This window comes from Bos indicus x Bos taurus, chromosome 26, assembly GCF_003369695.1.
Source record: "Bos indicus x Bos taurus breed Angus x Brahman F1 hybrid chromosome 26, Bos_hybrid_MaternalHap_v2.0, whole genome shotgun sequence".
Classification (NCBI taxonomy): domain Eukaryota; kingdom Metazoa; phylum Chordata; class Mammalia; order Artiodactyla; family Bovidae; genus Bos; species Bos indicus x Bos taurus.
Window position 1 is genome coordinate 28,908,633 of NC_040101.1, and position 24,901 is coordinate 28,933,533.

Below are 24,901 nucleotides of genomic sequence, written 5' to 3' on the forward strand. Positions count from 1 at the left end.
TGGTCTCCTTCCCCGCACTTCTCTGCTCACCCTTTCTTTCACCGGGTGCCTCCTCCGAGCTGCAAAGAGGAGGGGGCGGGGGTAGGGGGAACCAATCCCGGCAGCGCCAAAGGGGGGAGGTGGCGGTGACAGCCGCGGGGAGGGGGCGGGAAGAGAGGCGGCTCGGCTCCAGCTCCGCGCTCTTCTCCGCTCTGCCTCCGGCTCTGCGCTCACCCACTGCCCAAGCCTGCCGCTCCTGCCCCAGTACCCCGAGGTGAGCCCTAGACACCGGAGATCCCCTGGCTCCTCGCCCCAGCCCGGACTCTCCGTACCCCAGCCCCCGAGAGCACGCTACGCCGCCAGGGGGCGCCGTGTGAGCTCCCTATCCCTGCCACCCGGCGCCCCCTCCCACGGCCCAGGTGGGGACGGGAGGGGGGCGCCGGGGGCCATGCGGGGCCAGAGTCGTAAGGAGAGTTTGTCCGATTCACGAGACCTGGACGGATCCTATGACCAGCTCACGGGTGAGTCGGTGGCTTGGGGGTCGGGGGCGGAAGAGGATAGATTACATCTCCCCTAACCCTTAAGTTCCTGTGACCCCTGCCAGGCCCTTACCCACACTCTGACCCATTACCAGGCACCCTCCCAGCAGTTCTGGGCAACAGGACACTAAGGTTCAAAACCTTGGGTTCCGCGGAGGATGGGGATTCAAGGGAGAGCAGGTGGGCAGAGGCAGCAGGTGTGGGAATGCGTGACACAAGGCTAGGAGGGGGTCTAGAGTGGGAGGTGTTACATGTGTGAGCACCTGTCATTCTGTGTGTGTCTGTATATATGTGTGTGTGCGCCTCCCACAGCTGGTTGCCATGTGCCCTGGGCTTGGTGACAGCCAGAGTTAGTGTGATTGCGTGTGACTGTGCAATTGTATGATCCTGTCAGATGTTTCAGTGAGGTTGTGTAGGACCCAGATTGTACTAATGAAGTTGTTTTGACCATGTATCTGTTCTGTGTGCAACTCTGCTTTGTGTGATTCTGTATGAAATGCCATGTGACTACCAGTATGTGTCAGGGTTTCACTTTATGGTGGTATGCCTGTTTGTAAGACTTTGTGACTGTGAACCTCCTGGGACAAGCATGTGTTGAAGTGGGCTGTGTTGTTTTGTGATTGTGAGACTGGTTATATTGGTGTTTGATACTGATTGTGTACTTCATGTGGTGATGTCTGCAGTGGGGTTCTGTGTCTATGACAGATCTTACCCTTGCTGCCTCTCTGGCTTCCTAGTGCAAAAAGGGGTTCTTAGTGCACACCATTGCTTCTCCATGTTTTCCACAAACAGCCCAGTGGACCTGAGGAGGGACTTGCATCCATCTACCCAGCCTGGCTTTCAGGAGTGACACCCAGCTCCTGTGGGGAGGCTTTGGTTAATGCTGGGTCAGTTCCCCCACCCAAAGTATTTAGAGGTCATTCTTAACAACTGAAGCTCCTTCAGCCCCCAACAGCCCTCCCAAAACTTCACCCAAACCTGGAGGAAAACACACCCTCTTGCTTCCCCTCCAGACCCAGAGATAGAAGCTCTAGGCCTGGGAAGTGCCATGTGGCCTCTTCTTAGAAGTATCTTCCAAACCACTTTGCTGCCCAGGCATCCTCTCTCTCCCACACTGGGGAGATATGTGAGACCAGTACATCTGTGCCTGTGCATATTCCTGGGTTTGGTAGGCAGATCCATGTGTTTGTGTGGGTGACTGTGTCACCTTGTGTACATTTCCATGTACGTGTGTTTCTGTCTCATTGTGCAGCCAACCCAAGAACTCCAACAGAGAACAGGAGGGAGACTGTCTCCCCTGTGTCTGAAGACAAGCTGAGAAGGTGAAGGGAGGCCAAGATCCATGCCTGTCTAGAGGAGCGAGGTTAAGACTTGGGGATGCCAAGAGGACTAGGTGTGACTCACCCACCCTAGAGAGGTTCTAGTCCCTAAGCCCAGACTCCCAGAAGAGGGAGCCCTTCCACTCAGGCAGGCCTCAGATGTGACCTAAATGAGTTTCAGACCCCAGTGGATTCCAAAGGTCCAGCTGACAAACTCTGCTATGAACTCTGTTCTCAGTAGCAAGGGCCCCAGGGCCCTTATTAGCACCACATCAGTCAGTGTTTGCTTCCTGCTTTAACTGATTCTTCCGCTTCACTTGGGCTTCCCTGGTAGCTCAGTTGGTAAAGAATCTGACTGCAGTGCAGGAGAACGGGGTTTGATCCCTGGGTTGGGAAGATCCACTGAAGCAGGGATAGGCTACCCACTCCAGTATTCTTAGGCTTCCCTTGTGGCTCAGCTGGTAAGGAATCCGCCTACGATGAGGGAGACCTGGGTTCAATCCCTGGGTTGGGATGATCCCCTGGAGAAGGGAAAGGCTTCCCACTCCAGTATTCTGGCCTGGAGAATTCCATGGACTGTAGAGTCCATGGGGTCGCAAAGAGTTGGACACAACTGAGTGACTTTCACTTTCAGTGGAATCATCCCCTCCCCACTTGGCTGTTTGAATCAGAGATTAGGTAGAAGTGGGGAAGCCCTTGCACTGGAAGATGAAGGAATGGAAGTGTGAATGCCAGCTCTGTTTGACTTTTGCTCTCTGGGCCTCACTTCTCTCATCTGTAAAATGGGAAATACTACTACCTCCCTACCTCCCAAGGGAAATACAAAGTTCAAAAGTTGACAAGCATCAAAGAATTGTGTTCCACATCAGCATCCACACGACTTGGAAAGTGGGAATAAAGACTACCAGGAGCTCTCCTTTCGAAGGAGGGCTTATCTTTAGCAGGAGATAAATGGGGTTGGGAAGCCACTATTAATGCGTTGGGTGTCTGGAGACGCTCGAGCTGAAGCCCTAGGGGAAGTCGTTGTCCGCGGTGCTGAAGCGCGTGAAAGGCGGAAGTGTCGCACTGCTATTCGGGTTTCCAGTGTTCCTTGTGCAGGCGGGATTCCTTGGATCGAACCTGGGGGTGTTCTTCGATTTCAGTCATGCAAGCCTATCAGGCTGACAGGGAGGAGGGGGCGCTAAAATCATACCTCAAGGTATTCTGGGTTGCCCCAGCCGCTTTCCTTACCCCACCCCAGGCTCAAAACAAATCTGAGAGATACTTGAGGAGAAACCAGTCTGAGCCCCGCCCTGCATTCAGCCCCTCCAGTCTTCCCAGCCCGTCAGGACCGTTTGGCAGTGCGACGAGGTGAGAAAAGGCAGTAATCAGCGGTCGTTCTGTCCAAGCTGGAATCAAGGAAAGAACTGAAGAAGGTGGGAGAGTTGGGACCTGGCTGGCCAAGGCCTGAACTCAGTCCCATTCTGAGATCTTCAGAGTCGCTTCTGTCTGGCCATAAATATTGTTCCGAGATTGGGGCGCCCCCGTGTGGTCTTAGTGAAACCATGCTTGCAGAGCTGATTCCAGATGGGGATGTGGCCAGATTAGGTTCCACGAAGTTCAGAGGTGACTCTGACCTCCTAAATGTAGGATTTTCAGCCAAAATTTTGGAATCCCAGTCGGAGGAGTGGAATCTCCATAAGCTCTGTTAAATGGTGTTAGTGGGCCCTGGAAGGGTTTACTTTGGTTATAACCACATAGGGGTGAGTCTAGGAAAGGGGTCAGGGCCAGGACTTCGGGTAGGGGGCTTTTCCTCGATGCATTTGGCTGACAATCAGCATATGATGGGAAAGTGTGAACACGCTGAACCAGGACATAGCGACACAGAACAGTTCTATGCCAGACATTCAGAGCCAGAAGCCAGAGATAGTAGGGGCACGTCCCTGCCATCCCTCTGCCATCCCAATACACTGGGCATTTCCTCCTCTTCCCTCCTATTCCCGCACCCATTGGTCCAGGAAGTATGGAAGTGTGGAGAGTTGCCATGACAACTAAGTCCTCTAACCCTTCCCCTTCTCTGTCAAAAATGGGAAGAGGAGGGGGCGACGCGGCAATAAAAGATAATGTTTTCGCTCTCCGGATCCTTTTTCAAAAACCATGGGTGCTCCCTTCCCCACGGGAAATGCAGAAAATGTTCCCAGAGAAGGCTCTGAGGGACAGTGCGTGCTGCCCCTTTCCCGCCCCTCCCCAGTGTGAGAACTTTGGGGGCAGGTGCTTCAGACGATGGGGGCCAGGGTGAGTTCCCCTCTTATGACCTGGAGAGGACAGGAAGTGGAACACGACTCTACTGCCTGAGACTCCAGTCCTTGTGGGTTCGGCCCTCCCGCGCCGCCCACACGGGGCCCACTCCTTGGGGGCGGAGATCAGAACGCCCCGAGCCTTGGGGGCGGAGCTTGGCCACTGTGCTCTCGGCAGGACCATGAACAGATGCCCCCGCAGGTGCCGGAGCCCGTTGGGGCAGGCAGCGCGATCCCTCTACCAGCTGGTGACTGGGTCACTGTCGCCAGGTATGAGGAAGGGAGGAAGGGTCTGGATCCCTGAAAAAGTAAGCGAAGAAGTGAAATAGGAGCTTTACAGAGATGGGGAGAAAAAGGGTCCCTCGCAGAGATGGAAGGGGCAAGATCCCTCAAAGAAAAGGGTTTAAAGGACAACACACCAACAGAAGTGGAGCTTGGGATAGGGTCCCTTAAAGAGAAGGTGGGGGACATAGTAATCTTCAAAGGGGAAAGGACAAGAGGCATCACGGTTCCTTGTGGAGGAATGGTGGAGGAGGGGGCAAGGCTTCTCGATGAGAGCAGAGGTGGGGACCTCAAGCAGGTGGATATGGGAGATAAAAGGAGGGAGATAGGGATAAAAGGAGGAAGCTTTCAGCAGGCGGGGAAAAGGCAAAACCCTTTACTGAATTGCTTAGTTTAATGGGATCTTAAGATGACTAGGGGCAGTGTGCAGAAAGAAAAATATCCTGAAGTAGGACTGGACCAACGTGAACTCAGCTAGTTAGTTTATGCATGATGGGATGGATAGACTTGTGTGGCATAAGAATTTCATGTCACTGTTTTGTCTATCTCTGGGAATCTGAATTAAGGGGGTTTGTAGATCACTGGGGTTGTGATCACTGGGGCCATGCATCCCTGGGGTTCCATATCCCTGGGATTCTGTGACACTAAGACTGCACATACTGGAAGTCTGTGCTTTAGAGTTGGGTTAAGGGTTCCTGAGTCACAGTAAGTTAGTTGTGTAGACTTCACAAGGTTGTACCTTGGTGTGGGATTTGTGGGATTTATATGGCATGTGGATTGTGGGTATCATATAAAGGCACTGCTGAGATTATGCACACTGTGGGTTTAGCTGCCTGGGTAGGGCCCAAAACACCCAGCATCCCCTCCTCACCTGGCCTGGGGAGACCAAAACAACCTAGCCTGTGGCATTCTGGGATCTGTAGTTCACTGGCTCTTGCCACAGTATCCTCTTGAGCCCCTGGAGTATAAGCAGGCCTCTCCTTACCATGTGCTCCCAGAAGGAGGGGCCATGGTGCTGAGCCAGAGTCATACTTGGATGTCTCTTGGAGAGCATGTGTCCTCTGAGCCCCTGCTTGGGCCTGTCTCAAGTGACAGATGGCTGGAGCCAGGCAGAGCCAGCTCTCAATCATAGCAGGCATGACTTCCAGGCCCTAAAATAGCCCCAAGGCCTAGGGAGGTCATTAATCACCCAATGCAGCTGGGGTCTGCTGTGTCCTAGCCTGGCTGGGGATGGAGAGGGGCCCCTGGCTGGGGATGGAGAGCCAGTTCTTCACTGGCTGGGTCCTTCACTAGGGGAGAAAGGGCAGATAGGAAAGTGGGCCAGTTACCTAGTATGGACCCCCCTTCAGAAGGCAGTTTTTCTCTGGATTTGAACTTCATAAAGTAAATGAGTCAGTAATAGGGATATTTCTGTGGTGAGATTTGAGGGACCTAAGGAAGAGTTCACCTAATGCTTCAAGATAATTTCCTTTCAGCCCTCACTCTGCCAGAAGAGCTTGCATTAAGACTTCATTCCTCTGGATGAAGAGCCAAGTGCCAGAGGGATGCCTGGGGAGGACAGACCTGGGCAAGTTTCTCACAAGGCTCAGAGCCTTGAGAGGTCTCTGAGTAGGGGGAAGAGAGAGCCTGAAAAGCAACTTGCTCTTTCACTTCTACTAGGTCCTCCCACCAGAGGCATCTGAAGGGTGAGGGTAAGGGTTAGAGGGAAGAGAAAGGTCCATAGACAGGACAACTGGCTGAATGGTTGTCCATCTGTCCATCTGTGAATCAGCAGCAGAGAGAAGAGAGATGCTGCTATGCTGCCTCTTTCAATTCAAATAGTCTGGCTTGGGATCAAAGGCTTCATGGAATTCACCCCCTTTTTGGTCTTATCACTCATAGCTCCCCTAATACTAACTAAGCTGCAGTCACTCAGGATTCCTTGACCCCCATACACGTTGGAGAGACAGACTGAAGGAGCTGGCAGATCACTGGTTCAAGTCTTGGTCGATTTTTTATCATCTGTATTGTCATGGGAAAGTCACTTCTCTTTGAGCTTCAGTTCCTTCATCTGCAAAATGGGTATAGTTCTACTCTATCTGACCATGTCAACTGTAATAATAGACTGCTAATAGGTCTGTTATGAGAACTAAATGAGATAACATGTGCAAAGTATCAAGAACATAAAGCATGCTCAGTAAATGTTGGGCCCTTTGTTAAGGCAGACTGCTGATCTTTTTAGCCATCCTTAAAGAACCAGCTCAAAAAATACCCTTTTCAGGTTTTTCCTGGCCTCCCAGTTAGAGCTCATTTCATGGTTCTTGAATAGTTCCTTGTGGACACACAACAAATATTTTTTGAATGAATAGTTGCCTTATAGTTCTGTCAATGGCTATCTCTCCCTGCCCAGGAAGCCAGAACCCTGTTTGGTTCACCTTTGTTGCACAGGCACTGGCTCAGAGCCTGGCATTCAATTTGTATATGTCCAATATTTTTAATATCATTGCCCTCTAGGAGCTGAGAATCTAATTGAGGAAACAGGATTGATCCAGAAAGACTTGAGTTCAAATTTGCAGCATCTTTTCTTAGCTAGGTGACCTTGGGGGAGTTCCTTTACTTCTCTGGACCTCATAGTGAAATGGGCACAATACTTTTCATCTGCCTACTTCATGGGGTTGTCATGAGAAGCCATGGAAGTAACAATGTTTGTGGAAATACTTTATAAGTTGTTAAGAGCTGTAGAAATGTAAGCAGGGGGATATCTGTTATTAATAATAGCAGCAAACAATTATAAACAGTTACTCTGTGCTTGGAATTATTCTGACAGCTTTCCATGTATTAGTTCACTTAGGAGGGCCTCAAAACCATACGAGGTAGGAAACTGAGGCACACAGAGATTAAGAACTTGCCCAGTTAATTGCAAGTGGCAGATCTAAACCCAAGGAACCTGGCACCCTCACCCACACTATTTCCTACCATGCTATGCTGCCTCTGACTTCCCTGGTGGCTTAGACTGTAAAGCGTCTGTCTACAATGCGGGATACCTGGGTTCAATCCCTGGGTCAGGAAGATCCCCTGGAGAAGATCCCCTGGAGAAGATCCCCTGGAGAAGGAAATGGCAATCCACTCCAGTACTATTACCTGGAAAATCCCATGGACAGAGGAGCCTGATAGGCTACAGTCCATGGGGTTGCAAAGAGTTGGACACGACTCCTTTTACTGTTCCCACTAATAATATTACAGATTTAGGTTCTGAGTTTTGAGGGTCCAACAGTGAGTACGGTAGAATTTCAGGTAGCTAGGAGCCTGCTAAAATCCCATGGAAAAGGAAATGGCAATCCACTCCAGTACTATTGCCTGGAAAATCCCATGGATGGAGGAGCCTGGTAGGTAGGCTGCAGTCCACGGGGTCGCTAAGAATCAGACACGACTGAGCGACTTCACTTTCACTTTTCACTTTCATGCATTGGAGAAGGAAATGGCAACCCACTCCAGTGTTCTTGCCTGGAGAATCCCAGGGACGGGGGAGCCTGTTGGGCTGCTGTCTATGGGGTCGCACAGAGTCCGACACGACTGAAGCAACTTAGCAGCAGCAGCAGCAGCAGGAGCCTGCTGAGGGCTGGAGGTTCTGAAGAAAAGAGAATTTAAGCTGTCCCTAACGGACAGGTAAGAATGTAGGGCAGGAGAGCAGAGGGTGGGCATTCCAGGTAGAGGGACTAGCAGGAGCAGAGGTAAGAAACAGCAGAGTTTTCTGTGTCTGGGGGACAGTGAGGAGGCCAAGCTGGCTCAAAAAAGAGATCTGCTGATGAGAGTGGAGGAAGGGTATTAAAAGCCATCTATGGATTTTGGATGGTGAGAGGGAGATACTGAATATTTGCTCATTTTATCTGTAAACCCTTCAAAGGTGTGAGAAACCAAAAACAGTCCCTGAGTTGACTTCTTCCTGGAGGAAGGACGGGGGAGGGGCAAGCTCTTGCCCAGTCATTCCCACACCTTCCCAAGGATGTTGGGAGAAGGAAGGGGTAAGATACATGGTGTGAGATGAAGGCCTGACCCCCAGTGGTGGCCTTGTAGAACTGCAGATCCGTGAACCTCAAATGAAGCAGTAAGGACTGGCACCCATCTCCAAGTTGAGTTCAGTCACTCAGTCCTGTCCGACTCTTTGCAACCCCATGGACTGCAGCATGCCAGGCTTCCCTGTCCATCACTAACTCCCGGAGCTTACTCAAATTCATGTCCATCAAGTCAGTGATGCCATCCTCTGTCTTCTCCTTCTCCTCCCGCCTTCAATCTTTCCCAGCATCAGGGTCTTTTCAAATGAGTCAGTTCTTTGCATCAGGTGGCCAAAGCATTGGAGTTTCAGCTTCAGCATCAGTCCTTCCAATATTCAGGACTGATTTCCTTTAGGATTGACTGGCTTGGTCTCCTTGCAGTCCAAGGGACTCTCAAGAGTCTTCTCCAGCACCACAGTTCAAAAGCATCAATTCTTCAGCACTAAGCCTTCTTTATGGTCCAACTCACATCCATACATGACTACTGGAAAAATCATAGCTTTGACTAGACGGAACTTTGTTGGCAAAGTAATGTCTCTGCTTTTTAGTATGCTGCCTAGGTTGGTCATAACTTTTCTTCCAAGGAGTAAGCGTCTTTTAATTTCATGGCTGCAGTCACCATCTGCATTGATTTTGGAGCCCCCCAAAATAAAGTCTGTCACTGTTTCCATTGTTTCCCCATCTATTTGCCATGAAGTGATAGCACCAGGTGCTATGATCTTAGTTTTCTGAATGTTGAGTTTTAAGCCAACTTTTTCACTCTCCACGTTCACTTTGAAGCTGACACACAGTCATCTCAGAGCTGTATAGGGAGGGAAGGGTCCTTCTGGGGTTAATCCTCCTACACTGGGCCTCCAGTGTGGGCAAGCTGTCTATGAAGGGAGCCACTGTAGAGTAGTGTAGTGTAAAGTGCAGGCCCAGTCAGGATGGCTGAAAATTGAAGATCTGACACTTACTGATCTTGGAGATTTGCTTAAACTCCTTTTGCCTAGTTTTCCCACCCATAACAGTACCTCATTCATAGGTTTATTGTGTAAATTCAGTGCGATGATGTCACACTGCACATTATCTACCACATACTGAGTGCTCAGTCCCTCACCAGATGTGGCAGTAGCCCAGAGGCTGGTGTCTTCTGGCTCCTTGGCTCAGCAAGCCTCTGTCCACCTGCTACCACACACCACCACCTGGAGGGAGACCGGAAGATGGGGGAGGAGCTCCAGGAATGCACCCGGGCTGGGTGACTCTCTTGGAAGGTTCAGGTTTCCCTCTAGCCCTGGATTTCTCCTGTCAGCTCTGTGAAGATTCCCAAAGAGCAGGCAGGACTTTGGCAGCTCCAGAGTGAGGCCCCTGCCAGAAGGAAAGGGAGAGCACACCCTTCCTTTCCCGATCTTCCCAACCCAGGGATTGAACCCAGGTCCCCCACACTGTAGGTGAATTCTTTACCAATTGAGCTATCAGGGAAGCCCTTCCTCTCCCAAGGAAGTTGATTCTCTGGGTCCTAAAGTCAGCTTCAATGAGTCCCCTCCCCAGAGGGTCATGTTAGGGCTAACCGGCCTTTTTCCCCTGCCCAGGCTATTGGACCTAATCCTCCCTCCCCTGGACCTCAGTTTCCCTGTCTGCGGGGGGAAGAAGATTGCTTCCCACCTCTTAGTCTCCATGGCAACCTTGATCAATGTAGGTGGTGTCCTCCTGACTGGAGAGGTCACTGCCTTCTCCTCCCTTATGTTTTCATACAGTTTCATGTGGATACAATTACACAACCACTGCAGACCCATATTCCTAATTATAGGATACATCCATATTACCAATCTTCAGACCCCCACATAACAACCTTGCTAAAATATAGATACCTCACACTCTGTACAAACTCAGAAATACTCCAACACACTCACACATACCACAGACACCCAGGTTACATACCCACATAGACCACACACATCCCTAAGACAGGTGCACAATCGTGTAAACACACAGAGACATATATAAGAGGTACACATTCTCTGCACACAAACACAGGAATATATACACATGAAGACACCCAGACACCCATAACATATTCTTACGCATGTACAGTTCCTGGTTTCTCTGTCGTACACACACACACACACACACAAACACACACACACGCATGCACACACTGCCCGCCCCTGACTTCTAAGCATAGGTCTTCCCTCTGCCCCTTTCTTTGGCACAGAGTAGCCACAGGGTGTCTGAGGGAAGCTGTCCTCAGGGGCAGAGGCAAGTTACTGCTCCTCCTCTGGCCTGGCCTGGGCCGTATCCTTCACACCAGAAGCTCTGGAGGAGATATCAATTTATAGGCTGAAGTGGTCCCCGCGAAGAGGAAGAGGCTGTGGCTGGGAGGCCTGTGGCTGGGAGGCCTGTGGGGAGGCGGGGTAAGGGGGGAGAGGGAGGAGATCCGGGGAAGGAGCAGGAAGGGAGACTGCAGGCGGTCCTGCTCAGTCTGGGGAGCCTGAGGGGGAGGAAGTGTGAGTAGGGCAGGCCAGCCTCAGCCTGGAGGGCCATGCCCCAGGCCCACCATGAACCTGGAAGGGCTGGAGATGGTCGCTGTGCTTGTGGTCCTCGCCCTGTTTGTCAAGGTCCTGGAGCAGTTTGGTCTCTTTGAGCCTGTCTCCTTGGAAGGTAACGTAGGTATCTGGGCATGTCTGGTCTGCTGGCTAGAGGGACAGTGCCTGCAGGGTTGGGGACTTTATGACTAGGGTGGGGGCTGCAGGGGTAAGCAGGTTAGTGATGGGATGGGGCATCTGGGGGAGGGGAAGAGAGAAGGTGGGGGAGTAGGACATCATGGAGAGGTAAAGAGGGGGACTCAAGGGGTGGATCTGGGGAGGAAGAGAGGGAATCTGGAGGACTGGGTGTCTCAGGGAGGTGAGGAAAGAGGGCCAGGAGGCAGGGAGGTGGTGAGGGGTACAGCATGGGGGTACGGGGACTGGGGATAAGGAGAAACTGGAGGAATGAGGAAAAGTCTGGAGACAGGCAGAGGTATCTGGAATAGAGGAAGGAGGTTCTGGGAATCCTGAGATAACACCAGACTTCTGTGGGGGTGGTCCCCTTTTGGGGTCATGGACCCACAGTGGCTCTGAAGGTGTGTGACTCTCCACACCTCCATCCTTGCAGGTTTGGGTCCCAGTATGTGTGGACTCAGTGTGTGAGAGATACAGGGGGTGGTGTGACTGGGTGTTCACGTGTGTAAGAAAGGACAAAATGTGTGAATACTTGAACCTGTGTATGTGACAGGGATGTGATTGTGTCTGAGCGACAGTGTGTGTAGCTTTATGCCATGGCAAAGATACCTGAGGGGCACAGAGTGTGTGGCTGAGCCTCTCAGGGTATCTGTGTGTGTGGCTATTCCCAGAGTTCCTGAGGATATGCCAGCTCCATACCCAAGGCAAAGGATGGGACGGGTTCTGGAGGGACAGGAGTTGGGGATACTGTGACTGAAACATTCATAGATCAACTCTGGTAGGAGGGTGAGGGGTGGATCAGATCAGGGACCCTGTTTCCCAAGACCCCCTGCCTCTCCTAGGTCCTCTCAGGATCTGAGGGCAGAATGGGCTCCAGAGCCTAGACATTGTGGGTGGGAAGTCAGTTCTCCATCTGACCCCAAAGTCAAGTGGGAAGAGTGATACTGAAGGTAGAGAGGGGAACATGTTCTGCCTTCTCCAGGGATTTTTAGCCTCTCATTTTTCATACCAAGAACTGTGCAGCTTCATAGCATGGCTGTTCCCCAGTTCCATTATGGACAGGAAAACAGGCAAGAACCATGATAAGAGGACTGCAGGGTAGACACGTGGGAGAACTGAAAAGATGTAAAGGGAGTTGAGGTCAAGAAGAAGGCTCACGAATTGCCTGCTTTAGGGTTCAGAAAGAGCAGAAAAGTCTTAGTCTACCGTCCATCCTCTGCTGCATTTATTGGAGTGGGGTGAGGTGCAGGGATTGGTGTTGGATGCATTGAGATTCATTCAGTCCTGAAAAGATGAAGTCAGTTGGGATCTAACTTGCCATCCCCTTTAGACTATTGGTGCAAGAAGGGGGTGGACATCCAAGGAAACGCAGGCATCCTGTCTGCTGAAGGCACCCCCTTTCTCTCCCCAATTCAGAAGAGCCTAGAGGAGACTGAGTCCTTGAAGCAGGCAGGGGACCGGATGGGGGCATGTGTGAAGAGGGGGAGGCTGGGAGAGGCGTGGGAGCCATCCCCCAGTCCAGAGGCTACTATACTACCGGAGGCCCCCCCCGCCCCCCCCCCCCCCCCCCCCCCCCCCGGCACAATAGGCTTTGGGAAACCAAAGTCTGGGCTAATGGAGCCCTGGGCCAGGGGCCAAACCGCCATCAATCACCCACCCAGCTCACTGCCTCCCTCCCTCCGCTCCATAGCTCCAGGGGAGAGAGGACAAATGGGAGAGAGAGGAGGTGCCAACTTCAAGCAGTTCCCTCCTGGGAGCAGAGCATCTTCCTGAGGGCAGAGCCTGGCTTGGGAGGTGGGGCCTGTAAGGGAGCTGGGGTGTCAACCTACCACTAAAGGAAGTTGGGTCCCTCCAGGAATGGACTGAAGCCAACTTCAGTCAGTGTGCTCCAGTGAGCTCTGACGCTGGAGTCTGGAGGTGGGTGCAGCCAGGAGACAGACAACAGTGACTTGCAGGGTCTCCCTGGGATACAATTGGAGCCACAGGATACAAATGTAAGTAAGGGGAAGTGAGGGGAACTGTGATTTGTGGACTCTGGATAGTCCTACATGACAACAAAATACTCATCTCCAAGGTCTGTCATTGCCTCAAAGTTTGCTATCATTTCACCTTCAAAGAGTAAGTCATACTGGAAAGGACTGGGAGGGGACACACTTTTAGGGTGGATGAATTAGCTGAGAACTCTACTCTGCTGGCATGAAGATTCTAGGTGCCTTGAAATGAGGGATTATAGGAAAGAAAGGTGGGTGTGCCCAGGGCAAATGCAGGTTCTGAGGGTAAGGTGCACCTTAGGTATCTGGTGCCATGGGCACCTAGGTCACAATATGATATGAGCAGGATGACCATACTGTGATATGATGCCCCAGGGTCATTGTGTGTTCTTTGTGTGGTTTGATCAATCATGCTGTGTGTAAGATGGCCTATATGGCCTACATGTCTGTCTGGTTTTTCCTGGGTCAGTCACATTTATGTATGTTTGTATTAAAGAGTAAGTACTAGGTCAAAGTAGGTGTGTGTGTGTGCATGTGTTGGGAGGCCACTGGGTTTGAGTGAGGTGCTGGGTATCAAGCTGTCCCTGTGTGGCATCCATCACTCTGTAATTTATTGTTCTATGTATACACACCTGTCACTGGATATGTGTATGTGTGAGAGAGGTGTCCTTGGGTTGGACATCATCCTCAGAGGTCCAGCTATATAGCACTGGAGCCAAGGACACTGGGTCAACAAAGACTGAGGCCAATATGCCACTTCTCCCCGCCCCCGCCATCTTGCTGTCCCCAGCTGTGTCTCTTTATACAAGGTGCCCGAGCCGTCTTGGTGGACCTTCCGTGCCTGTGAAACCCACTGGACTCCCCTAACCGGCCCCAGCTACTCTCTCCACCCCCCATCTTCCCCCAACACCGGGGTTGATTTGTGATGATGGGGAGGGTACAGGGAATGGAGGGACAGCGGGGTTAACGTTCCCTCCCGGGGTCTTCTCTCTTCCCAGGCCACCCTCCAGGGCCCACTAAAAAAGCGCTGAAGCAGCGGTTCCTCAAGCTGCTGCCATGCTGCGGGCCCCAAGCCCTGCCCTCAGTCAGTGAAAGCAAGTGCCTCTCCTGTGCTTCCGGGGGTGGGGCCCGTGTGTATCTGGGGTGTAAGGAGTGTGAGAGTGCGTGTGGGCGTGACCAACTTGGCAGAGGTGGGCTGGGCGCTGGCTGACGAGGGGGCGTGATTACCCAGCGAATGTGTGGGCGTGGTCAGCATGGAGGCGGGGCCTGAGTGTCTGTGGGACATCAGGGTCTGTGAAATGGGCGGGATCTGGATTTGGGGGCGTGGTCAGTGTGACTGGCTGAGGTGTCTCTGATACTGTGAGTGTGGCCACGGTGGCAGAGGTGGGACCAGGTGGCTGTGAGGGTCTGTGCATGGGGTTGTTGTCTGGCCGCCCTCCCCGTCCTTGGGCATGTTTTGGACTTTGAGAGGTAGGTCACCAGTGCCTTGACTAGACGGATGCAAGTGTAAGGGCCGAGTCCACCTTCCTTCAGATACCAAGATACGGGAGTTTTCTAGGACCAGCCTGGTCCCCAGTAGAGTGACCTCGCTTTGTCTGTAGACCTCAGTTTCCTCGTTTGGGCCTTGTCCACCTCACAGGATTATACATACTGCATTTTGCAAGCTATAAAGACTCGGTTTGTAGTCATTACTTGAGAATATCATTGTGTTTGATTCTGCTGGGTCCCACATGGGGGTAGATTCCGAAAAAGGATAGGTGTGATATGCATAAGGTCCGATTTGTGTTTGTGCTCATTCGTTACGCTTGCCTTTGCGTGCACGAGGAGATGGGGAGTGTGCATTGTAACAAGCAGGTCTGTGAGATTTGCTGTGAGTGTGAGGGGCGAGGTGTGTGCAGTTGGCCGGGTCTTCCGCTTTCTCGGTGACAGTTCGCTCCCTTCAGCATTAGCCGCCCCAGCCTCCCTCCGCCCCCACAGACCCCGCCTGCTGGACCCAGGTGACTTATTCTCCTGGTGGGGGCGGGTGCGGGGAACTTTGGGAGCCTGGGTTGGGGGCATCTGCCTGGGGACTGGATGTTGGGAACTGGGGTGGGACTGAGATGGGCCTGGGGTGGTGGCCTTCTCTAAGGCACATTCGGGTGTGGCAGGAGTTGGGCTATGGATGGGGCTTGGCTGGAGCTGGGCGGGGCATGGCTCGGGCATGGCTGGGATAGCTGAGATGGGGCTTGGCTGGAGGGCTGGGTCTGGGCAGGGCAAGGGTAAGGCTGGGCGGATCTGAGTTTGGTAAGGGAAGGCCCAGAGTTCCCACCCTCAGAAGCCCCTTCTCCAACCCAGTTTTCCTGCTCCTGTCCTGGGATGAAGATGGGACTGGGGGCCTTCCCCTCCAACCAGGGATCAAGGGGCCAGGGGCCAGCGCTGACTCAGACCGCTGGCTCTGGGGCCAGGCCTGGCCCTGGACTAAGCCTGCTGATTAACTTCGAAGCTGACTTGGTGTCTTCTTTCCTTGCCTTGAAGTCCTTGGCTCGGGATCAGGGGAACTGGCAGGCTGGTCTCCTGCGTCGGAGATGGGGGGGTTGGATAGTTAAGTGATTTTGAAGAGGGGTCATGGGGGATAGGCCTGAGGCGCGGCTGTCCCCCCCGCCCAACCGCCCCCACCCCGCAGACAGCGTGGAGGATGAGTTTGAATTGTCCACCGTGTGTCACCGGCCCGAGGGTCTGGAGCAGCTGCAGGAGCAAACCAAATTCACGCGCAAGGAGCTGCAGGTCTTGTACCGGGGTTTCAAAAACGTGAGTGCAAAACTCAGTCTAACTGGGGAGGGGCGGGGTCTGTGCAGGACTTTTCTCGCTTCTGGGAGTGAGAGCGATGGGGAGGGGAAGGGACAGCTCCTAGATAGGCGTGCCTGCCAGTTTAAGAAGGGAGCCTATAGACTGGCCTGTCTGCTCTGTGCTTTTTATTTGTGCACTTGGGAGAAGTCTTCCCTCCAGTGGAAGAGCTACATGGTGAGCCCCCTAGAGACGCAAAGACATCCCTCCTCTCTGGGCGTCTCTGACCACCGAGAGTGGGGTGGGAACGTGGGTGAGCAGATGGGTGGTGAGTGGAAGAGGGTTTCTTCCTTCAGTCTGCTTTCCCTCCCCATCCTCCCCACAGGAATGTCCCAGTGGAATTGTCAATGAGGAAAACTTCAAGCAGATTTACTCTCAGTTCTTTCCTCAAGGAGGTAAGGAGATAAGTCCTTGGGGAGAGGTTCTGGAGGGGTTGGAAATGCCAAGTGAATGGGGTTGGCAGAGCCCCACAGAGGTAGGGAGGTAGGAAGTCTGCTCCTGTCTGGAAGCAAGCTTGCTCACCCACACTTATCCTACAGACTCGAGCACATACGCCACTTTTCTCTTCAATGCCTTTGACACCAACCATGATGGCTCAGTCAGTTTTGAGGTGAGCTGGAGGAGGTGGGCCAGGGAAGCATGCTTCCTGGGACATCAGGGCCAGGCTAAACCCAGAGAGAGGGTTGAGTGAAGGTACCTGAAGACTCATTTTCCCCTGCCCCCTTCCTAGGACTTTGTGGCTGGTTTGTCGGTGATTCTTCGGGGAACCACAGATGATAGGCTGAACTGGGCCTTCAACCTATATGACCTCAACAAGGATGGCTGTATTACCAAGGAGGTGGGGGGCAACTGAAGAGCTGGGGGTGGGGGGTTATATGTGTATGGGGATGGGCACAGGGCCCTCGGGTGGGGACGTGACCCAAATATGCGTCATCAGCAAGGGCTGACGTCTGCCCCAGGCCCCAGGCCTTCTAGTTAGGAGGCTGGAGGCTCTGAGGAGGGATCCTCTTCTCTCTTGGTCTAACAGGAAATGCTTGATATCATGAAGTCCATCTATGACATGATGGGCAAGTACACGTATCCTGCACTCCGGGAGGAGGCCCCAAGGGAGCACGTGGAGAGCTTTTTCCAGGTGCCTGGGACAGGGCAGGCTGGGGTTTGGAGTGAAAGGAAGGAGGCAAGGTCCCAGCAGGGAACTTACCTGAGTTCTGCCTGCCTCTTTCCTGTCATCTCTCCTGTTTTCTCTACCTGACTACCTTTTTGCAGAAGATGGACAGGAACAAGGATGGCGTGGTGACTATTGAGGAATTCATTGAGTCTTGTCAAAAGGTACAGGGCCCTGCCCTCTACATTTCCCTGATCTGGACTCAGGGCCTGATTCAATGATGTAGGAGAAAGCTCCTTTGGGCAAAGTACCATCTCCCTAACTACCCCCAATTCTGAATCCTTTTCCTTCATAACTTGGGGAGGCCTGTCCATTCCCCACCTCTCTGATTGTCTCCTTCTTCACTGCCTCTCTCTGTCTCTGAACGTCCCTATTTCTGAATCAGTGTTCTTCTCCCTTTCTCTGATAAGCTCTTTTTCTTTCTTTCTCTCCAATTTGCCTCTCCCACCATGGCTACAGGACGAGAACATCATGAGGTCCATGCAACTCTTTGACAATGTCATCTAGCTCCCCAGGAGAGGGGGTCAGTTGCCCTGGGGGGACCATGCTCTAGCCCTAGTCCAGGTGGACCTCACCCTTCTCTTCCCAGGTCTGTCCTCATCCTAGCTCTACCCTGGGGGCTATAGGAACCCAAGAGCCTGGGGATTTGGTGGTCCATACAGCTGGAGCTGAGGAGGGTAGGGAGTGGGCAGAGTGTATCTGTGGGGGTGTTCTCGACTCCCAACAGCTCCCCCTTCCTGCCTGAAACTCAGTGCCGAGGTTGCCCTGTTATGGGAATTGAGTGGTCCTTCCCCTCCCACCCCCCAACTGAGAAACCACAACACTAGGCAAAATTTCTCCTGCTATGGTGCTTCCTCCATCCCTGATCTCATAAACATTTCCCCTAAGATTCCTTTATAAAAAGGCTCTTCTGTCCTTGCCACTGACTGGCCTTTTAGGCCAGGGCCTTTGACAGTGCTGTAGGAGGGGGTCAAGAATGTGGAGGGAGTAACCTTGGGCCTAAGCCAGTGGGTAGGCCCTAGGAGGCAATTGCGGTAGAGAGCAGAAAGGCCTGGGGATTGTCAGTGACAGCATACCAGGCTGTAGCTTTGAGCTCTACAGGTCTGCCACCCCAAGCCATCAGAATATGTGTTTCCAGGCTCTTCAGAAAACCTTGGAAATATACCCAGAAATTTTCCATATACTCCTCAGTATCCCAGGAGAACTTGGGATCTGGGTTTTGGCAGATCCCTGGAATTTCTTCCTCTCCTTCCTTCCTGTTTGGGTAGTGGTGGTGGCAGCAGGGGGAAGATGGGTGGGAGCTGCTTGACTGATACCTGCCAAAGTTTCAGCCTACCTTCTCTGATGACTACAACTTAAGATTTCATTTGCCATTTCCTCTAGACCTGGAGGCATGGAGTAAGTCAGGGACCACCCTGTGGATGCCTTAGGAGAAAAAGGAAGGAAGGAGGCAGACATAGCATTTGAACCCAGTGTGGGGGCATTTTTGAGAATTTTTGATATACCCAGGCTCTATTCCTGCCTCCCCACATAGCCTCCTCATAGCCCACTCAGAGTTTCCTCTTGCTCTAGTCAATCTACCCAGAGATGCCCCTGAGCACACCTTGATGGCAGGGACCATAGGATCCAGGTCCCACCTCACTGTCAGCAGCCCTGCCACACTGCTACCCTTTAATATATCTGCTTGTCCCATTTAGCTCACTTTCCCAGTCAGCTGTGAATTGAGGCGGAGGGCACCCAAGAAGCCCCCTTCCCCATGAGAACACTGTTGACTACTTTGCATTTTTGGTTCCTCTGTAATTTTTGTAAAATAAGAAATCACCAGATCCAATAAAACACAATGGCTATGCACAGGTTGCTGTCTCTGCCTTTTTGTCCCTCCTTCCCCACACATAAACTCACAACCCCTAACTCATACAGCCTTTTAGATCCCAAAGACAATGCTTCCTTTCCTAGAGTATGGCCAACCCTTGGCGGGAGATCAAGTCACATGTTCTGGAAGGGTTGGAAACCTCCTGGACCTTAGAGAGGCTCCTGAATCTCCCTCATCCTTGGAGGAGACAAGGAAGAGAAAGATGATTGATGTCCCAAAGACTATGCCAAGCCAGCTGTCTTTTGGCTAAACATTCTTTCAAGTCAAATCAAGAATTTCTAATTTACATATTAATACATCTTAGTTAATTTCAAAATGCTTTTAAGAGGGGAATTCCCTTTAGGTTCTAATGAAAGTTCCTTTGTGTAAACATTCCAGCTAGTATAGATGTACATTTGTGTCTGTACTCTAGCCAAGAATGATGGGGGAGCAGATGAAACGGACCAAGGACAGGTCACCACGGAGCAGTTGACACAAAGGGTAATAGAAGCTCCTGTGTGGGGTAGGAACCTTTCTTTGTTCTGCTCCTGGAGAGGGGCTGCCAATGCTAAGTTCCTCCCATCCTTTCTCTAGGGCAGTGTTATGTGGTAACTAAGCTTTACAGTCCATATAAGGGGGATCAGGCCTTCTCTTCCAACATTGTACATGCACACATTGATAAGATCAAGGGAGGGGTGTGGTGTCTAAGAAACAAAACCTTACTTCCAGAGTTCTTCATTTTGTCATCTGTTTTTGCTGCTCACATCATCACACAGCTGTCTGCTCCTTAGGTCCTTGGGTTTCTTTGGGTCACAACCCCTCTGTAGGATCTAATTAAATTTGTGGACCTACTGTCTAGAGGAAAAAAATAGCACAGTTTTCCATATATTTTTGTGTCCCTGAAGCCCATCCATGGGCCCTAATGAAGAACCTATGATCTAGTCCACCTCTCAGTCTTCCATTGTACAGAAGAGGAAACAGGCCCAAAGAGCAGAGAGGACTTGCTCAAGATCAACCGATGAGTTTATAGGAGGGTTGATACTAGACTCAGTCCCCCAAATCTCTGTCCAGGGTGGCCTTGGAGCACAGTAAAAATTTGTGTGTGAAAGATGGATGCTATGCATGTCATGTATTATCAAGACAAGGTAACACTGACAGGCTGTCATGTTGCCCTATACTTTTCCTTCCAGGCACTTATCAGTTTGTAACTGTATATTCAAGTGTATTTATTTGAGTGATTATTTGTCTTTTTTGTTACATTGTAAGCTCCTGAGGACTCCTTGAGTCCCTGGACTAGGTTTTTTCCCCCCTTACCATCCTATCCTGGGGCCTGGCAAGTAATAGGTATTTCATAATTGTATGAATAACTGTATGGTTTGGATAAATGGGCATGGTAGGTGTATGTATATAATTGGCTTAAACATGGAGATGGTCTCTATATTTTAGGGTACATTCAAGCTTGAGGGAAGTTGAAGTCTGGAGCTGAGAATTTCTAGGAACTGAGAAGTACCCCAGAGCTAGGGCAGACAAATGGGAACCAGGGAAAAAAAGAAAAGACAGGAGGTTGGGATCTGATCATTTTTTTCTGACCACTGATTAGATTCTGAATGTTGTTAGCTGCTCCATCTCAAAACACTCTTCTTTATTGTTTTTCTTTTGCCTTTCTGGCCATCCCTTCTCAGTCCTCCCTTGATAACTCATCCTTCTCATTTGGAATATTAAACATTGGTCCCCACAGCTCAGACCGGAGCCTCTTTTCCATAACACATCCAATCCCATGGCTTTGAACATTATCTATATGCAGGGAGACTCCTAAGTTTTTATCCCCAGAATTCTCCTCTGAGCTCCAAGACCCACATATTCAATTGCCTATTTCACATATTCACGTGGATCTATAATGGTCATACTTAACATGTTCAAAATGGAATTTTGACTCACGCCTTCCTAGTCTTCCCCATCTCAATAAATGACATCATCTACCTAGTTGCTCAGGTCAAAATTTAGGAGTCTTCTTTTCTTCTTCCACACTCTCCCTCTACTCTCCCTTAATTCATCACCAATCCTGGGAATTCCTGGGCAGTCTAGTGGTTAGGACTCTGGTGCTTTCACTGCCCAGGGCCAGGCTCAATCCCTGGATCTCTAGGGGACTAAGATCTCCACAAGCCATGCAGCACAGCCAAAAAAAAAAATCACCAATTCCACCATCAAAGGTTCACCATCTCTCTCTACTGCTGTTCCTTAGTCTAAATCACTATCATTGCTTAACTGTATTACTTTTCTTCCATCTGAAGTAGACCTTCCTTACTGTGGTTACTTTTCATCATATCACTAGATTTCCTCCCTTCATAGAACTTATCACAAACTGAGTTCCTGTGTGTATAACTGAATCTCTTTCTCCAACCAGAATGTAAGCCCTGTGAGAGCAGGACCCTATCTTGTCCATTCCTCAACTGTTTATCACAGGACTGCTAGGCTATGATTCCTACTGTAGGCGCTGGGGGATAGAGGTGTGTTATGGAGAGAAAGGGTGTGGCAAGAATTGCCCTTTAAGCTTGACAAGTACAGATATGGAAGGTGTATCTTGCCTGGGTCACAGAGTCAGGAAGTATTGACTATGGAGAGTAGATTTAATTATGGCTGATGACTTGCTACCAGTTGCCACAGTGTAAAGTGTGAAGCAAAGAGGAAAGTGTCATGAGACTGGGGGCTGGGGTCACCTGGAATGCCAGCTCCAAAATCCCCAAAGGACCACAATATCCAGTGAAGCTGCGATGGCTCCCCAGTGTCATCACAGGAAGTCCCCTAAGAAAATACTTGCACCTAATCCCCAGCTTAACACTCCAGGACTAAAAAGAGGGACTATAAGAGTCTGTGGAGCTACAAGTTGGTCTACCCCTGGAGGAGTCTAATATGAAACTGAAGTATAAGACGGACAATGTTAAGTGTTAATAATCAGAATGAGAAGGAGATGTTTATTTCACATTTAAATCACCTATGTAACCACAGATTTCTCAACTACCAAGTGCATTATGACAGGACCAAAGGGAGCCCTGAGAACAAATAGCAAGGAGACCCAGGCCCATCTAGGGCTCAGGGAAGGCTTCCCACAAGGAAATGATATTTATGCTGAGGCTCAAAGAGTCTCACTTCTCCCTTATACACACTTCACACTCCCCATTCCCAAACAGGCCAGGCCTTTTCACCCCTTCCTCCATTTGTACTCCCTTCCACTTGCCTAGAGTGTTCTCTTCTCTCTCCCCAACCCAATTTGGCTAACTCCTATTTATCCTTTATGACCCAGCTCGAAAGTGAAGCCATGGCCGCCGCCTCTACCCAAAGGAAGATGAAGTCAATCCCTCCTCTGAGCTCCCACAACACTTGGGTACATCATGTGGGGATTGTGTGTGTATTCGTTAGCCTGAACCTCCTTGCTGTGAGCTCATAGTGGCCCAAGAGGCAAGCAGGAGGCAAGCTCAATAGGTGTCTGCTGAAAGAAGGAATGATTTAGTTTTTAAAGGGGGGTTGGGGCCAAGCTGGAGATAGGGGAAAATGTTTCAGGGCAGAGGAGTGAGCTGAGCTTCTTGGAGTGCTGTCTTCACAGAACCGAGCCTGGGTCAGGCTGATGTAATGAACCAACCTGTCAGAATAATCTCAATAGAAAGTAGGTCAGTTTCTTCCCAGCTCTTTAAGAACCAGAGGCTTGGTTTCCGCGCCTGCGCATTAAGAGAGTAAACACCTCTTTTTTTTTCACCCACTCCCGCCTGCCGGCCCTATCCACATGCCTATTGCCCCAACCCGCTCCAGCCTCCTCCCATTTTCCCCTTCTCCGGGTTGGTTAATGGTCTGTTCTTGGGAGTCTGGCTCGTTCTGGAGGGTGGCGAGCATAAATGGTACATTCCACTGCCTTCGTTACATTCCGCTTTTCGCGGCTTTTCTGTTCTGCTCCCCCCTACCGAATGAAGCTCAATAGACTGGCTCAAAAGAAGGAGGGGGAGCCGGGCTGAAGGGACCGGTCTGAGCCGGTCTCCGGCGCAGGCGCAGTGCGGATAAACAGGAAGCGGGCGGTAGAGGCAGCAGCAGAGGAGACCCAGGGGCAGCGGGAGGAGGCAGCGGGAGAACTAGGATTATCGGAAGGTCAACAGAAGCTGAGAAGGAGAAAAAGAGCCTTGGCCATCTGTCTCCAAAGAACGATACGTCGTGGACTCGATTTTAGGCTTCCGGCATTCCCCAGCTTAGGCTGAGGCAGCGGCTGACAAAGGGCTCGCGCCGGTGCCGCCGCCCTTCTCATCCGGGCATTCGGGTCCCTGCGGAGCGGGAGGGGGAAGGGCAGAGGGGGAAGGGAAGGAGCAGGAAGGGCGCGCGCTAGGAGCCGAGGCCCTCTCCAGGGCTCCGGGCCGGCGGCCCAACGGACGGAGGCCGAGGAGGACCTGCAGAGGTGGCGGCGGCCGGGGGCAGGAGGATGGTGCAGAAGGAGAGCCAGGCGGCGCTGGAGGAGCGGGAGAGCGAGCTCAATTCCAACCCTGCCGCCTCCGCGGGGGCATCGTTGGAGCCGCAGGCAGCTCCAGCCCCGGGAGAAGACAACCCAACCGGGGCCGGGGGAGCAGCGGTCGCCGGGGCGGCAGGAGGGGCTCGGAGGTTCCTATGTGGCGTGGTGGAAGGTGAGAACTGTGGCGCGGGCTGGGCAAGAGTGTCCTCCCCCCGCCCCACCCCAATAGTAATCTGTTCTTTCCTGGTTAGGCGGATGGCGGCGAAGCTTGGGCGGTGGCGGTGGCGGGCAGGGGGGAAGTGGGGGAAGCTCTAAAAGGGGATTATTCCTGTGGGTCTGAAATTTGACCCTGCTGGAACAAGGGAAGAGGCGAGAGGGTGGGCAAGTCTTCTCTCGCGTTCTGGAACGGCGTCGAATTCCCCTCTGGCTATTAACGTGCCTGACCCCACCCGGCTGGGCTTGGAGCCAGGCGTGCTCCAGTGGAGGCGGTGTAGGGAGTCTGGTCTTGGGCTCTTGAGTTTTACATCTTTGTACCTTGGGATCTTGTTTCCTAGGGTGGTTTGGGTTCACATACGGAAAGGCATGTATAGTACTGCTGCCCCTACCCTTTTGAAAGAAGACTACCCATCAGATGTGCTAGTTGTATTCCTGGAGTGAAGAGGAGCACTGTGGGCCTATAGTTTAACAAATTCCTTTTTGCCTAGAGGTGGTTTTTTTTTTTTTTTTTTTTTTTTTGGTTTGTTTCTTTTGTTTATTCAGTCCCCAACTCCCACCCTTTGAATCCAATTTCTTTTGCAGCCTGGAAAATTGCCCTTTGCTAACTACTCTGCCTTGCCTTGAGGGATGAAGCTTTGATTTTAATAGTATTTGAGATACGGAATTTTTAGTTTAATTATTTCAAAAGAGGTTTAAAAATTCCTTTTCACCGCCTTTCCCATTACCATTTAGGAATGATGGACTTTTCTTTGGTGGTTGGAGAAAATGAGTAGAAGATTGTATCACAGTTTATGAATGTAATGGACAAATGTTCCACAGATGTGCATTCTATGAAAGTATAAATCAATATCATTGCTCTTACCTCAAGTATAGCATGTATTCGAACTTTCTAAAGTATTTTGGCTGACCCAGGGTTTCCTAGCTTGTATACTTCATTAGTTTCTTTTACATGTAATGGTGTGCATAGGAGTAACAGTTAAATACTGGTCTTTATTAAAAACCAGAAAGGCATGGAAAAAGAAAAGAGGATTGTCCTCTTGGTTGAGAACTTCTGAACATATGGAGTATTCATTTGAAAGATGGGTGGTGATTATGGTATTTTACATAAAGTTTAATTGTAGGGGAAAACAAGACTAGTTGGCAGCTAGGGTTAGAAATGAAACGGTTCAGTGATGTTTACTGTTGCACAGTTTTGGGGAAAACAGAATGGAAAAATTACCTATGTGTTAGTCCGGAGTCTATG

General features: G+C 51.1%; 2 protein-coding genes across 10 annotated transcripts in view; both read left to right on the forward strand.

The window, feature by feature from the left end:
- The first annotated feature begins 131 nt into the window (after positions 1-131).
- On the forward strand, positions 132-18,957 carry KCNIP2 (potassium voltage-gated channel interacting protein 2). Of its 9 annotated transcripts, none has more exons than XM_027528799.1 (10): positions 132-500; positions 14,115-14,210; positions 15,015-15,113; positions 15,779-15,903; positions 16,265-16,334; positions 16,479-16,549; positions 16,670-16,777; positions 16,967-17,071; positions 17,206-17,268; positions 17,564-18,957. In XM_027528799.1, exons 1-10 carry the CDS (start codon positions 428-430, stop codon positions 17,609-17,611), a joined length of 858 nt encoding a protein of 285 aa, XP_027384600.1. In that variant the 5' UTR covers positions 132-427; the 3' UTR covers positions 17,612-18,957. The 9 variants fall into 9 exon arrangements, 8 of the variants coding, with proteins under 8 accessions (XP_027384600.1, XP_027384594.1, XP_027384593.1 ...); XM_027528793.1 differs by having other exon boundaries at positions 15,060-15,113; XR_003508840.1 differs by having other exon boundaries at positions 15,060-15,113; positions 16,967-17,268; positions 17,564-17,600.
- A 4,030-nt stretch (positions 18,958-22,987) lies between these two features.
- The window catches only part of OGA (O-GlcNAcase), a 28,889-nt gene continuing 26,975 nt past the window's right edge, over positions 22,988-24,901 (forward strand). The window contains exon 1 of the mRNA XM_027528791.1: positions 22,988-23,614. Within this exon, the coding sequence (XP_027384592.1) occupies positions 23,416-23,614 (199 nt within the window). The 5' untranslated portion in view covers positions 22,988-23,415. The remainder of the gene's footprint in view (positions 23,615-24,901) is intronic.

What these genes read in the sequence shown, in the direction of transcription:
- KCNIP2 (XM_027528799.1), top strand. Translation starts at nt 428, where the DNA reads ATGCGGGGCCAGAGTCGTAAGGAGAGTTTGTCCGATTCACGAGACCTG. An exon ending in CCTGCCCTCAGTCAGTGAAA is followed by an intron (nt 14,211 to 15,014) that starts GCAAGTGCCTCT and finishes AGGTGTGTGCAG; the next exon opens with TTGGCCGGGTCTTCCGCTTT. An exon ending in ACCCCGCCTGCTGGACCCAG is followed by an intron (nt 15,114 to 15,778) that starts GTGACTTATTCT and finishes CCCACCCCGCAG; the next exon opens with ACAGCGTGGAGGATGAGTTT.